The 14,934-nt window shown below is 38.3% G+C and overlaps 2 protein-coding genes across 2 annotated transcripts; one reads left to right on the plus strand and one right to left on the minus strand.

Annotated features, from left to right (window-relative positions):
* Nucleotides 1–7,018: 7,018 nt before the first annotated feature.
* On the minus strand, nucleotides 7,019–7,986 carry LOC132598722 (large ribosomal subunit protein P1-like). The gene is made up of 4 exons (XM_060311756.1): nucleotides 7,839–7,986; nucleotides 7,646–7,734; nucleotides 7,340–7,555; nucleotides 7,019–7,247 (listed from the first exon to the last, which is right to left on the minus strand). The coding sequence occupies exons 2-4, from the start codon at nucleotides 7,712–7,714 to the stop codon at nucleotides 7,194–7,196; spliced, it is 339 nt and encodes a 112-aa protein (XP_060167739.1). The 5' UTR covers nucleotides 7,715–7,734; nucleotides 7,839–7,986; the 3' UTR covers nucleotides 7,019–7,193.
* Nucleotides 7,987–12,974: 4,988 nt separating this feature from the next.
* LOC132600152 (basic blue protein-like) lies at nucleotides 12,975–13,846 on the plus strand. Its single transcript, XM_060313252.1, has 2 exons — nucleotides 12,975–13,219; nucleotides 13,453–13,846. The coding sequence occupies exons 1-2, from the start codon at nucleotides 13,048–13,050 to the stop codon at nucleotides 13,647–13,649; spliced, it is 369 nt and encodes a 122-aa protein (XP_060169235.1). The 5' UTR covers nucleotides 12,975–13,047; the 3' UTR covers nucleotides 13,650–13,846.
* The last annotated feature ends 1,088 nt before the right edge of the window (nucleotides 13,847–14,934 follow it).

Raw genomic sequence — 14,934 nt, forward strand, 5'->3', positions numbered from 1 at the left:
CCGGGCCCGACGAGTCTATTACCGATCATAGAAAAGGTTTTCTATACGTTTACACCTATCCATTTACGCTCAAACTCAACCCTCCAATCGACTCGGTTATCTTGGAGATGTGTCGGACGTACAACGTGACCTTGGCCCAAATTGGTCCGATTATGTGGAGAACCGTGTCCTGCCTCCAGTTATTGGCCAATAACGTCAACAGAGAATTCACGATGGCGCACTTCATCCAGTTATATTCCCTGAGACTCTTTCGAGGGGGCGTGATAAAGCTCGCAAAGCGAGGTCGGAATCCGATCTTTTCCAAACTCAGCGAGGACAGAGATCGAGGGTGGTTGGAACGTTATGTCCGGGTAAGAACCGCGGACATTATTCCGGTCGAGTATATGCCCTTTCCGGAGAGGTGGAACGACAGGCGTAAGTTTTTCAGTTCTCTCTTCTATAATTATTCTTCCTTCATGCTTTGTCAACACTTTCTCCCTTGCATACATATGATTTCTCCCCTTTTTTGTTTTTATCAGCCGAGGCATGGATACCTCCAGCCATCCGGAACATGACCGAATGGGTTGGAGCAATCATCAGTCAACACACTCGTGAACAACGGACATGGGGGGACCTGTCGCATAGCCGATGGGGTTCCCAAAATCACGGTAACCTTCTTCTGATTTGGTATATATTGCATCCTCTCATTTTTCCTTTTCTTTTTATGACCCCTTCGGTATTCAGGTCTACCCAAGGGCTCGGTGGAGCCAAGACCGGAACTAACAGCCGTACCTGCTGCACCGGTTCCTGAATTTGATACGGCAGGGTCATCTCGGCTCATTGCTGCTGTCGGTAAGAGATGGAGAAATCCCTTGGACAAATGGCAGAAACCAAAGAAAAGGGCAAGGAGTGTTGTTCGGACTCCGAGGGATGAATTAGAGTCCGACTTTCTTATTCGAAGGGTTGGTTAGGGCCCCTCCGTCGCCTTTGTTCCGGAGGAGGAAGCCACCATTCCTCCCTTTCCTACTGCTAAGGAAAGACCTTCCGCTCTGGTTCCGCACACAGGTGGGGAAGAAGTTCTTTTTCCAACTCCTCTAAGGTCAATTGAATTCGTTGACACTTCAGGTGACGCTTCACCTGAAGAGATTCCCCTGTAAAGGCCTAGAAGATCCGGGCTAGCTTCGAATATTGAGGCTGAACAAAGAGAAAAGTCGGCCCCCAATACCGTGGCTCCATCGGGTACCGGCCCACTGCCCGGTGCTAGCCAAGCTGCAACATCTGAGGCACCTGCTTCTCCCGAGGCCACTAGGGCTGTTCCGGCTTCGCCTACTCCTATGGCAAGGCCCGATAATCTGGACGACATGTTCTCGGATATCGCACCTGCAATCGAGGAAGCTACCAGTTTCGGACATCTCCCTATCCCTCGGGCCACGAGGGCAGCTATTCGGGCCACTGAAACGGGTGCAAGGGATAGCCTAGTAGGTATCTTTCCGGCCCTTAGCGTGGAACCGAGAAGGACAAGGTCGGCCAAAGTCACCGTCCCCGAAGATTGCAGCTTTTTGTCCCGTCCTGTGGGAGTAGCAAGCTATCTGAGGCCTCTCATTTCGGACTCGGATAAGATAAAGATTGTCGGAGTCCCCTGGCAGTGCCTCATTAATAAGGGCATGCACGCAGGCAACCGGGTAAGCTTATCATCCAATCTTTCCATAATTCAATGTGATCCTCAGCTCTAGCTTTATCCAAGTTTAACTTTATTTGTTTCTTCTGCAGAGTGTTATGCTCGTCAATGAGGCCTTTATCCGTACTCAGCACGAGGTTGACGACTTAAAGGGCCAGCTGGATGCCCAGGATCGTGAAACGGAGAAGTTCCAGCACCTTCTGTGAGAAAAAGAAAATCAATTGAGCCGGGCCGCTGCCCTTTCCAACCTTCAACCCGAGCTAGAAGCGGCGAAGGCCGAAAACCTTCGTTTAAAGGCCGAGTTGGCCAGAATGGTTTAAAAGAACCGACTCCTGGAAGCGGATAAGGCCGGCCTTAGCTAGGACAATGCCCGTTTTACTTCGAGGCTCGGGAACTCGAGGCCACTATCTCCCAACTTCGAAGTAAACTTGATTCGGTCAAGTCCGATGCCGTGAAGATGGTAGAAAGGCATCGGCTGCTTAAATCCGAAAATGCTAAAGACAACGAGAAGTTGAAAGTGGTCAAGTAGAAGGCCGAGGCTTGAGCCCGGATTAGTGACGAGCTTAAGAGCAAGTTCGAGGAGGAAGCCGAGGCCAATGACTTGCTTCAGGCCGAGCTTGAGTCAGCTCACCAAATTCAAAGAACTCTTCTCGAAGAGAGATCCGAACTAGCGGCTAAATTGGCAAAAGCCGAGGCCAACTTAGAAGAGTCTCTTAAGGAAGTGAAGGCTGTCGAGGCTCGTACTACGATTGTGGTCGAGTATGAGCGGTGGAAATTCGGGAGGGTTACCCTCGAACAGGCTCAACAAGGATTAGAGGACCTCCAGGCTCAGATACTCGCAGCCAAAGCAATCGAGGAGGAGACTAAGAAAGCCCTCGATACTGAGTCTGAGGATTTCGAGCGAACAATCTCTGAGGACTCCAGCTCCAGTCGCATCAAGTAGATCAGGGCCTGCACTAGCTTTTATTTTGTTTTTGCCTCTTTTAACTTGTGAAAACTTCAAGTGTAAAAACCCTTCGTATATGAAATGAACATTTCTCTTTTGATTGTCTCTTCATTATTTTATCCGAATACTTGTTATGATATTTGCCTTATCCCGTTAGGAATAGTCGAAGGTTCGGACTGTGCCTAAGTGTTGGTTTTTCTCTTCGTTCGGTACATTTTTGTCCGATGATTTGATTGAGTGATTTACCCGCGGGACTTATTTATGCTTTGTGAATTCAGACGTCTCCGAATCACGTTAGGAATTTTAGGGCCGAGGTTTTCCGACCGCTTACTTATCATAGATTAGGTTTGGACACCTAAATCCTTGCCTTGTCAAATTTTTATACGGTAGTCCCTATTCGAGGGTGTTAAAAGATTTTGGCTTGGTTCAACGCGACCTTGTTGCCTTTGTCAAATTTCGACGGTAGTCCCTGGTGTAGGGTATTTAATAAGAAGACATGTCCGAGATGAATTTTTCATAATTTTCTTTATATTGCAAGTATTTGCACGTACATAATATGAAGACTTCATTCGTTTCCTTCTGCTTTTGCCGTAGCAAATACTAAGTGGACACGATTCGTTTTTGATCGTTTGGTCCTTACATCGAAACCTTACACAAAATGTCCGGGATTAGACAAGGATTAGAAATATAACATTTCGAGGACTTTTCCGGGGTAGGCACTTAACAGTGTCCATATGCTTTGTTGAATTGAACTCCTTTTAACTTTCCGGGGTAGACCTCGATGTGGGTATAATAGTCCCCTAGTATTTATCCGAGTTGCATGATCGGGTAAGCACTATCAAGTCCCCGCTCGAGGGGTATACCCCGAGTTCCCGGATACTTTGCCTCGTTTTCATAAATTAACACGTTGTACTTGTTACCTCATTAAAAACTTTATCGGAAAACCCACTTCGGGACAAAACCGTACTAAGAAAAAGAGTGCAACACGTGTTTTCGGACCCAACTTCGTCCGGTACCTGACTTTCTACAAAAAAGAAGACAGGTTAACAACAAAAAATGATACAAGGGTTGGCATCCATACCTTAGCAGTAGTATCTCTTCAAATGAGCCACATTCCAGTTATTGCGCAACCGTCGTCCGTCCATGGATTTCATCTAGTACGACCCTTTGCCCGTCATTCCTGTTATCTTGTACGGCCCTTCCCAGTTCGGACCCAACTTCCGGTCATTGGGATTCTTGATGTTCAAAGTAACTTTCCGAAGCACCAAGTCCCCAACTTGGAAATGTCGAAAATTGGCCCTTCGATAACAATTGAATTTGTAAGTGAGGTATAGGATATGTGGATGAATTTTAATCTATTATTCGGTTGATATGAAATTGATATGGACTTATTTGTAATAATATATATAGATATGTAAGTTTTCGCCTAGAATAAATATATTGATATTGGTGATTGAGCTAAGTATATATATATGGCAATATATTGTATTGAGTGGATGAACAAGCCAAAGTATACTTCAAATCCGGACTAAAATGAGAGAGAGAGAGAGAGAGAGAGAGAGAGCTTCAATATATTTTTCTATTGCAATGTTCTAGATCTCAAAAGTCAACCCCTCAAAGTAGGAAAATGTCCTTTATTTATAGGTTTGTCTTATGGGCCTTGAATACAATACAAAGCCTTTTAGAATAAAGAAACCCTAAAAGGATAAGGTAAGACCGTACGGTTTGACACCCGTACGGTTGTCAGTACAAAATGATAGAACGATCCTGACACGTGGCAGCACCGCAACTGGTTAACCGGACCAACGGCCACGTTCAGTTCGGACATGGAGAAACCGGACTAACGGCCACGTTGAGTTTGGCTTGGAGAAACCGGACTAACGGATACACTTCTCTCATCTTGGGTCAGCCGCATTCGGTGCAATCCCCCCGGTCTGAAGAAAAGATCGAACATACTCGTGCTCATTTAGTCCTACCCTCGGTCTCACCGGTCTTGCATTGACCCGGTTTTTACCGTATACAGAAGTATCAACAAGAAACCTTTTGGACAATATCAAAGACACCTGTAGAATGTCTCCCTGTTTGAGAACTGTAAAGCTTGCCATTCCCAATTCATTAGGACCTAGAGGAGCCATCCCTAGAAATGTTCTATTACCCAGGTCAAACAAAACTGCCGTAGCAGTTATAATATCCAACAAAAGTGGCCACTTTAGTTGTTCTTGAAGACTATTGGATCGAAACCATCTTTGCTTAGAACAATCATACCCATATAAGCAGGGGTCATTGTGGAACCAATACAAAGTTGAGTCAGATACCACCGCCCCAATTTTGCTCACAACAAAGTATAGAACGGGAACAGAGTGACAAATTTCCGGCCCTTTCTGAACACACAATTCTCCCAATGCCAATTAGGATGAAGTACCTTGTAAACAAACTCACAAACTCAGCCTTGGGGATATCGTAAAACAGCATTATTTTTACTGCTGAAATAGACAGGTGCTGTGCGTCTCTCCGGGTGTGCAGTTCAATTGGCTGCTGTTGGTTTTGTTCACAAACGTCTAAGGTTGAGAAGTTAATTGATCTTACAGGCTGTAGAAGTGATTTTAACCTTGTCTTGCATTAGCTAGAAATCGGAAGAGGCTCTCTTAAGATCATCCTACGTCCTACGAACCGAAAAGCAGAGCAAGCAGTACCAGTTCCACCTTGACATACAAAGCGTGACTTTTTAAACATTTTTAAAATCATTTCTCCTTAAAAGTTTTGGAATCTTTGTTTGTTAATCTCTAACACTACACCAGAGTTCTCAAGAATTGGGTTTAGAAGTTGACACCTAAAATGGTGCTGCAGCAATGAAATTTTATCACTGGAGCGATTTTATCAATGAAAGTTTAGAAGAACTCTACTCAATTCTACTGCTGAACTCAATTCTTCTACATTGTTTTGGTATCTTTTTCTCGCCCTTATTTTGTTTCCTTCACTTTTGTGGGTATGTTGTCATTGTTGTATTTTATTTCCTTTGCTTTTACTGACATAGGGTAGCAGAGAAATCTTGATTACCTCCATTCACGATTTAACCAGCATACTAATCTATGCCAAAATTAAATTAGTTCAAGCACAGAATTTTAGACCTGGTTTGTAGGTTATAAAAAACAAAAGTAGACACAAGTAGCCTTTTCTGGAAGGCGTCAATAAATAAAAGGACAAATTTTGGAACAGACGAGAAAACTGTTGGGCGAAGTACACTGCGTTCACTCCAGTCTCTTAGTCTTGACCCTCAAAAGCTCTTCAGCATCGCTGTCCCTCTCGGCTAGGTATTCAAGAATAGATTTCTATGTAGTGGAAGGGAGAAATGAGTGCATTCAGTAAAGTTCTTGGTTTCGTTCAAGAGGAAGCAAATGAGCAGATTACAATTATCAACTACTCGCTTAAGTAGAATTTTAAACACAAGCATGGCACGCGGCTCCTGGATTCGTACTATGTGGTTGCATGCAAGTCTAATCCTTCTAGATGATAATATCCTTGTTCTTGGAAACAATAACGACTGACTACAGAGATATCATCACCTTACAATAATTTATCGCTATTTCTTTAGGACCATTTCTACTAAACACATTCGTGTAAGACAGCAGACTACAACCATGAGAATTCAGGATCTAATTGTGAATTCTCTCTCTTTACTCAATGCTGAAGCTGGTTATTGAAGGATCTAAGAGGTGATGGCATGGTAACAGTTGACACCAAGATTTTTGGTTTAGTGTATATATTAACAAGAATGATAACATGAAGGAAGATCTAAAGTCTATTATAAACAGTCGCCTAAGTAGAGACTATAGCATCCAAATATGAAATAACACTGACCTAATACAGATAATTAGACATTCTAAACTGCCGACATATCAGCCAAAGAACAATTCGGCCGAACATATGGCATTAGGGGCTCTATCGTCTCAAACATATATGTGATGATTACAATAAATCTCATCAACGCCACTCGGATATGACTACTCTCTAAAACAACTTACTATATGTAAATATTCTACATGTTATCCTTATGCAAGATGGATCCAAACCCAACAAAAAGTTATCTCAAATGCATATCATTGAAAAATGGAGCAAATTTCCAACTCTGTCCCTTCAACCAGAAGATTAAGACAATTAAGCTGTTTCACCAACTATCTCGGAATCAAACTACGTGACAGTCTCAGTGTCTTACATTATGTCAGTCTATGAACAAACAGATTCAATCTGACAGATTAAGAGCAAGCAAAGAATGTTACATGGTTACTTCACTTCCTTTAACTATAAAAAAGGCAGCTCAATTCTTAATACATAAACTGAAAAATTTTGTTCGTTTTTTAAGTAAACAGTTAAAGGGCGATGACAATCTAATAAAAAAAAACAGTAGAATCAACTAATAGAGGGACAAACATTCAATTTAAAATGACAAAAATGGCTCAAAACTAGAACATTAGGAGTCCATAAACCCCCCCAAGATTACATGTAGTCTTACACTTTCCGAATATCTCAAACATCAAAAACTAAAACTTAACCAATATTTTTTGGAAACAAAAGATACTAACAGTAGGCTTTCTAATCAAACAAACCGAATCCCATGTCGTCATCACTTTCTTCCTTTGCCTCCTCCTGTACACACATTCAACAAACAACCACACCTAATTACAATCACGCAACTCATAGTTAAACAAATTACAAAAAAGGCAAAATAAACTTGTTACCTTCTTCTCCTCAGCGGCAGGGGCAGCTGCAGCAGCACCACCAGCGGCGGCGCCACCGACAGGGGCGGCGACGGCAGCGGCACCACCACCTCCGGCACCGACATTCATGATGAGATCTGAGAGGTTTCTCTTCTCAGCAAGCTTGGAGAACAATAGAGGCCAGTAAGGCTCCACAGTCACATTTGCTGCTTTTACAAGTGTTGAAATCTTCTCTGCCTATTACCAATAAAAACAAAACAAACCAAAATGAATACTACGTCACAAAATGATAAATACGATAAAACTTATAAGAGTAAAGAAACATACGGTGATGGGAATGTCCTCATCGTGGAGGATCAAACAAGCGTAGGTACATGCGACTTCTCCGAGAGACATTTTCTACTAAATCCAATTACCTGGAAAAAAAAAATACAAAATTATAGATGTGTGTGAGGGAAATGTGTAATGAATATATAAATGAACTTGTGCTGTAGTAGTGGAATTTGGTTAGGGTTCTTACCTTAAAGTAAGAAGATGAAGGGCTGCTCTTTGTGCTGCTGCTGCTGAATACTTTGCTGCTAGGGTTTTGAGATTTGAGATGTTGAGAGGGTTATAAAGTGAAGAAACCACAGGGTTAACAGGGTTTTTGAGGGCCTAGTATTGTAAGGTGAAGCCCAACAAACATCGGACCTATTCCCCTCGGGTCATTTGGACTTGTGGCCTAATTTGTGCTGGTCTTTAATTTCCTTTTGTCCTTCGAAAAAAAACATATGTATAGAGGGACATAAGTTAAGCATCATAATATCTCGAGTTATGACAGCGGCATTAAATAACTTGTGCGCCTAAAGCGTAAGTTCAATTTTGAAGGACAAAATTAAAGACCAGCCAATTTGAAGGACAAAAATTAAAGACCAGTTCATTTGAAGGACAAATCGCGCAATTACTTGATTCTCCCAGCTAAGCTTACTTGATAGTAGTATTTTCTAAAGAGAGATTGTATTATTCACATAAAATGTTTTAATACATGTAAAAAGAAATTAAAAAAAAAAGGTTTTTGAATAGAAAAGTTTGTGCAAAAGAAATTTTTTGATATCCAAAGGAGTGCCCTATTGTTCAATGAATTTTAGAACGGATCATGTAATATTAGGATGCAAATTTCATTAAAGAAAATGTAGATTAATTGATTTGTTATGTTTAGATTAGATGCGCATATTATTCAATCGAGTACTAGTGAAAAATAACAAATATTTGTTAAATTAATTAAAATATGCATTAATTTGTTGGAATATCGTCGTGAAAAAAAAAAAACATACTTGTATGCTTGGCGGTTGCTTCAATGAACTGGGACATAGATGTGAAAACCCTACCCTTCTTTGCTACTCACAATTTAAGGAACAAATTCGAAGTCGATTCTCAAGACCCAAAAGCTCATAAGTGAATGCCCCTTTGTTCCAGGTGTTAGCGTTTTTTTTTTTTTTAAAGAAATTCTATAAGTGGAAGAATATATTCTTATATAGATTGTGAGACCTTACTATGTTTTGTTCTTAAACTAGATAATAATGTCATCTTTTTAAAAGGGGATTTTTGTATGATTATTTAGGGAGAGTAAGAAAAAGTTTCCACTTGTACTCATTTACCAAATTCGTCCATTAAAAAATTGCACAACACAAGTTTTTATGTTGTATACGCAAAGGCATAGAATTCATATAGTTGTATATCAACATGTATGCAATAGAAGAATAGTTGAATCGCATTGTTGTATATTATTAAGGTAAATTTAGAAGTTTTGGGTCGCATTGTTGTATATTATTAAGGTAAATTTAAAAGTTTTGGGTGTCACACTGCTTTGATTAGCAACATGTAATATTGTGCATAAGTAGTGTGAATAAGCTATAAAGTACTACATTTATTATCAATTTTGTAAACATGGAAGACCCTTGGCTCATCGGTTTATTTTAGTCTTATTATGAGGTCGAGGGTTCTTTTTGAACCACAAATTTTTAACACTAAACTCTCACTTAAATATTTATCCAATAAAATGTCATAGTTGGTGTTCGAGCCTTAGCCTACTATAGGCACTACTCCACTATCTAACAAGCACGCTAAGAAGCAATGTTTGTCAAATTGATGTGCTTTCTGACTATAGTACTAAGCCTCCCTCGATGCTCCACGCTAAAATAGTTTTAAAAAGTGCACGAGAATGGATTCGCATTTGGATCCAGAGGAACAAAAACCTGACCGTAAATATGGTGTTTGGCTGGAAAAAAAAAATTAAAAATCCATCAGCCTTTGAAAACAAACATTAATGTAAATGTTTGAGTCATTTGTTAGGACTTCTATTAAGAAAACTATATCGGTACAAAAGTTCGTCAATTAAGCAGTGGCGAATGGAGAACTTGAATCAACATGTGTCCATCTATTTAAATGCATCACTCTTGAAACAGAGTAAAATGAAATGACAATCACTCCACAAACAAAGGGTATATATGGACTATATAATAAATAAAAAATTATACTCATTCTAGATTACAATTGTTTGAATAAAATGAAACTATCAGATTTTGATAAGTATGGAGTTTAAGAGCGAATCATTTGCCTACGATGGCAACCTGGACACCATTAGCGCAATGATCTCCGATACGACAGATGAAATAGGTTGTCCCTTTTGGAACTAACACTTTATCATCTCCTGAACTAAGCACTTCTCCTCCAGTAGCATTGCAACAGTTGAATCCAAGTTTGTTCACTATCACCACGTTGTGCATTCCAATTATATACTTAAACTCTGCATTTTCAAAAAAAAAAAATGCACACGCACATTCACACATTTTTCTTCATCACTATTTCGTGTAAAGTCATCTGTGCTAATAATAAAATGGATCTAATTTTAAGGTTTAATATGGTTTTAATGACTAGTAAATTATATAGTAATCAATTTGAACAAATCATGCAAGTATATAAGCAAAAAAACGTAAAAAAAAAAGGTAAGGAAAATGAAGTGAATGTACGCATTTTCTTATTATAATTACATATGATTTCCTCACCAACGACACATCGAAAATTTTGCCATTAGGCCATCCATTCATGTTAAAGCCCCAACCATTGGCGCCACCAACAGAAAAAGTATCTGCATTTGAAATGTTGATTCGGAGCAGGACGCATAACCTTATGGCTAGGAAAATTTTGATCATGTCCACTCTATACATTTTAAGGCTCTTAAGAATGGATTTTTAACTAGATATATGTTGAAGGGATTAATTAGAATGGAGGTTTTGTAATAGACAATGTCTAATATCACTTTTGCAATGACACTTGAATGAAAATTTGCACCATTATATAGCCATCTGATCAAGTTTAACAGATTTTTTTTTTCCAGAAAAGTTCATTTTTTGTGTAAATGGAAGTATCTCTAGGAAAAAAATTGATATAATTCCAGGGAAGTAAAAAAGACAAAAAAATGAAGGAAATATTACAGAAAGAAAAGGGAGAAAACTGAGAGTGGTACCAAAGAAACAAAAGTTGCTTAATTGCTTTTCCATTTCAAACGTGAATGAAAATGTAACTAGTGACTTAGTGAGGTGATAAAGATTTTTTTTTTTTTTTGCGCTGATTGCACTTCAAATTGGTGGTCTTTAAGTATTGCCCCCCGCCTAACACCCTGAGGTTGTGAGTTCAAACTCTAGCTCAGTAAAAAAAAAAAAAAAAAACGCAAGGCAGAATTTTCGCGAGGCAGAGGTTGCAAAATTCAGGCAGAATTTTGCAAATCTGTCATGCAAATTCTGACTATTTGGGCCTTAAGGCAGAATTTGCATGGGCACAGGCAGAATTTCTGCCTATGCAAATTCTGCCTAAAGGGCAGAATTTAAAGACCGCCATTTTGAGGGGTAAAAATTAAAGACCACCTCCAGCGAAGGGTAATCCTGCGAATTGCCCATAAAGAAAGTATATAGATGGTGAAGCCTTTTACACATTTAAAGAATTATACTTTATAGTTTTTTTTTTTTAAATTGTATAAGCACTTAATATTTTATTTGAATTGAGCTAAGGCAAACTTAGGTGTACATTCATGTTCAATACAATATGGGTCCAATAAAATACTATGGGTCGCCATAGTTGGATTAAATCATTAGGTCCAATTATATGAATTTAAATGGAACCCAACTATATTGGGTTGTAATTTGCACGATGTCCTTATTTGGGGTAGGGGTGGGCATGGTACGGTATTTGAAACTTCGGTTCGGTAACTTCGGTATTCGGTTTTTAAAAATACGATACCATTACCATACCAAATTAATTCGGTACGGTTCGATATTTTTAAGTTCGGTTTCGGTATTTCACGGTACGATAATTCGGTAACCATAGTTTATTTGACTTTGACTTACGTATATACTCATGTAATAAAGGATTATGACTTCGAGATTTCTCAATTATATTAAACTAACACCATACACAAATAGACGTATTTAAAAGAAAGTACAAGCAATTTTCTTCGTTAATCAATTGCACAACGGACATTTGAATCACGATAGAGTAGTCAAAGTTTCAAAGTCTAAACAACATTAGCCAAAATTAAGCATAATCTTCGGTCCTAAACAATTTTACACCAAAAATTTCGTTCAGCAGTAGAGAGAATAGGCCATTTCCACCATTTCAAGTCTTAATGTATTGAAAAAATAGCAGAGACAAATTAAAGGCTGCTTCTAGGCCTCAGCATATGTGAAAGACTAAAAGCATGAAAATATTGGATAAAAAGTTAGCTTTGATGGTACAATTTTCTATTAGATACAAATTGGCATTAAATGAGATGTGATGTAATTTTTTATACGAAAACTAGTCTATATATTTAGCAGTAGTAAATATAATATATATGGATTGTATATATGTAGTATAAACTTCGGTATGGTATACAGTATTTCAGTATCCATTTTATAAATACCAAATACCATACCGAATACCAAATAAAATTTAAATTCATACCAAATACCATAATACTAAAACCGCGGTATTAAAAACTTCGGTATCGGTATGGTATTCGGTATATACCATACCGTGCCCACCCCTATTTGGGGGTGGTCTTTAATTTTTGTCCCTCAAATTGGTGGTATTTAATTTTTGTCCTTCACCTAACACCATGAAATTTGGGGTTCAAATCAGGGTCAATAAAAAAATTAAAAACAAAATCGCAACGCGGAGTTTCGTAGCCAAATTAGGCCTATTCGGGCAAAAGTTAGGCTTTTAAGGCAGAGTTTTGCAAAATTTCAACTGAGTAAAAAAAAAAAAAAAAAAACTGCCTTAATGTTGACCTCTACCTTAAGGTAACAAAACTCTATCTAGCGATTTTTTAAAAATTTTTTACTGAGCAGGGGCTCGAATCCGAAACCAATTTCATAGAGGCAAAAGTGCAAATGACCCACCTAAATTTCCCTAATCTAACTCTACGGTTCATAATATTTATTTGGGCCAATATGTGTTAAAATTCTATTGAGTTACCATAGAAATAAACATTAAGTTTGTTACCACATAATCTTCAAATATTATGATTTTGGTAGGTTATTAAAGTATTGCAGATAATGACAATAAGCAGAGATTTTCCAAATCCAATGAATCATGAGCTCAACTGTACAACAAGGTCCCTATATAATGGTCTAAGTTCTTACTCAATTGGAACAACAACACTAAGATCCTTCATTCTAATCTCTTTTGCATATCTAGTTAATATCCATTTCAAAATGTCTCGAGGAAACAAAGTTGCCATTGTTGCTCTAGCTATGATTCTGTGCATCTTATTCCAAACCAGCATTTCAAATGCAGACACATTTCCTGCTGGTGGCGCTAACGGTTGGGGTTTCAACATGAATGGCTGGCCTAATGGGAAGACTTTCAAGACTGGTGATGTCATTGGTAAAAGTTCCTAATCTTTTTTAAGTCAAATAATAATGGAAAAGTGCATTCATTCACAAAAGTTTCCTTATTTATTTTTATTTCTTGACCACATAAACGGGGGGAGGGGAGGGGGGTGTTGTTGTTAGAGGACAAAGGCGATAGTAATAAAATGAAATGATCTAAAATTATATGGGGTGAGGAAAAAAAAAAATTGTGTTTTTTTTTTTTGGTCTTTCTTCCTTAAAATACAGAGTTTAAATACACACCCGGCGTGCACAATGTGGTGAAAGTGAGCAAAGCAGGATATGACTCCTGTGATGGTAGTGGAGGACAAGTTTTTAATTCAGGAGACGACAAAGTAGCACTTGCACAAGGGCTATCGTATTTCATTTGTACCATAGGACCACATTGCTCTAATGGTGTCAAGGCTGCTGTCACGGCCAATTAACATTGCTCTAATGGTGTCGAGGCTGCTGTCACGGCCAATTAATTTACACCAAATTTAGTAGTCTTATTTCATTTTGATTGTTGTACTTTGGAGAGTACCAATAATATAAAATGTTTTATTTCATGGTCCATATATATGTATTTTGCTTGTGGAGTACTTGAATGGAAAAAAAAAAAACTACCATAATTATTTTGTCATTTTTTTTTTCACAAGTCACAACATTGAAACGACATAAAACAATGGGACTAGACTAATATAGCATTATACAATAGTCCAATTTATTGAAATTCATGTTTTCTCACTTATAGACGGTGAAACATACAATTAAAGAGTACAATCCAGCACCTGCTAAAGAAATATACTGTGTTAGTTTAATCTGTAAAAGAAATAAAATCAATCTTATTGAATGCTCAAATGTTATTTGTAATTCTACAAGACTTCCTTAATACCACATAACATGAATAAGTTGGGATATTTGTCAAACCCGAAAACTCCCATAGCCCATAGGTCCAATCCAAATGATAATGTTAGGATATTTGCTAAAAGACTTGAAGAAATTGCACGGTTTGTCCTTTAAATGGGCTGGTATTAAATTTTGTCCTTTAAAATCAAACTTATACCTAGAGGGGCATAAGTTCTTTAAGGGCGCGAGCATAACTTGTGAGATATTATAATGCGAAAATATAAACTTCTTTTACGCGAAAAAATTGTTTGGCTCGAGGGACAAAAATTAAAGACCAACACAAAATACGGACAAAAGTGCAAATGACCCAAAAGACCTGATAGTATCCGGTTCTTAATCTAACCCGATCTAGCTGTCTGGAAAGTAATTGCACGGTTTTCCCTTCAAATGGACCGGTCTTTAATTTTTGTCCTTCAAATGGGTTGGTCTTTAATTTTTGTCTTTAATTTTTTTCCATATTTTGTGCTGGTCTTTAATTTTTGTCCTTCAAAACAGAACTTAGCCTATAGGGGTATAAGTTCTTTAAGGACGCTGACATAACTTGTGGATATTATGATGCATAAGTTCGAATTTGAATGAAAAAAATTAAAGACCAACCCCTTTGAAGGACCAAAAATTAAAGACCAGCACAAAATATGGAAAAGTGCAAATGACCCACGGAATTTCAGATAACCTGTTTGCTATTTCCGTTTTTAAGTTTTTCTTTTGAGTTAGAATTAAACAGTTTCTCTTGTAAGAGCCCGTTTGGATTGGCTTATAAGTTGGTCAAACTAGCTTATAAGTCATTCTTAACTTATTTTGGTTATATAATGGTATAGTAGA

The sequence above is a fragment of the Lycium barbarum genome, chromosome 6, assembly GCF_019175385.1.
Source record: "Lycium barbarum isolate Lr01 chromosome 6, ASM1917538v2, whole genome shotgun sequence".
NCBI lineage: Eukaryota > Viridiplantae > Streptophyta > Magnoliopsida > Solanales > Solanaceae > Lycium > Lycium barbarum.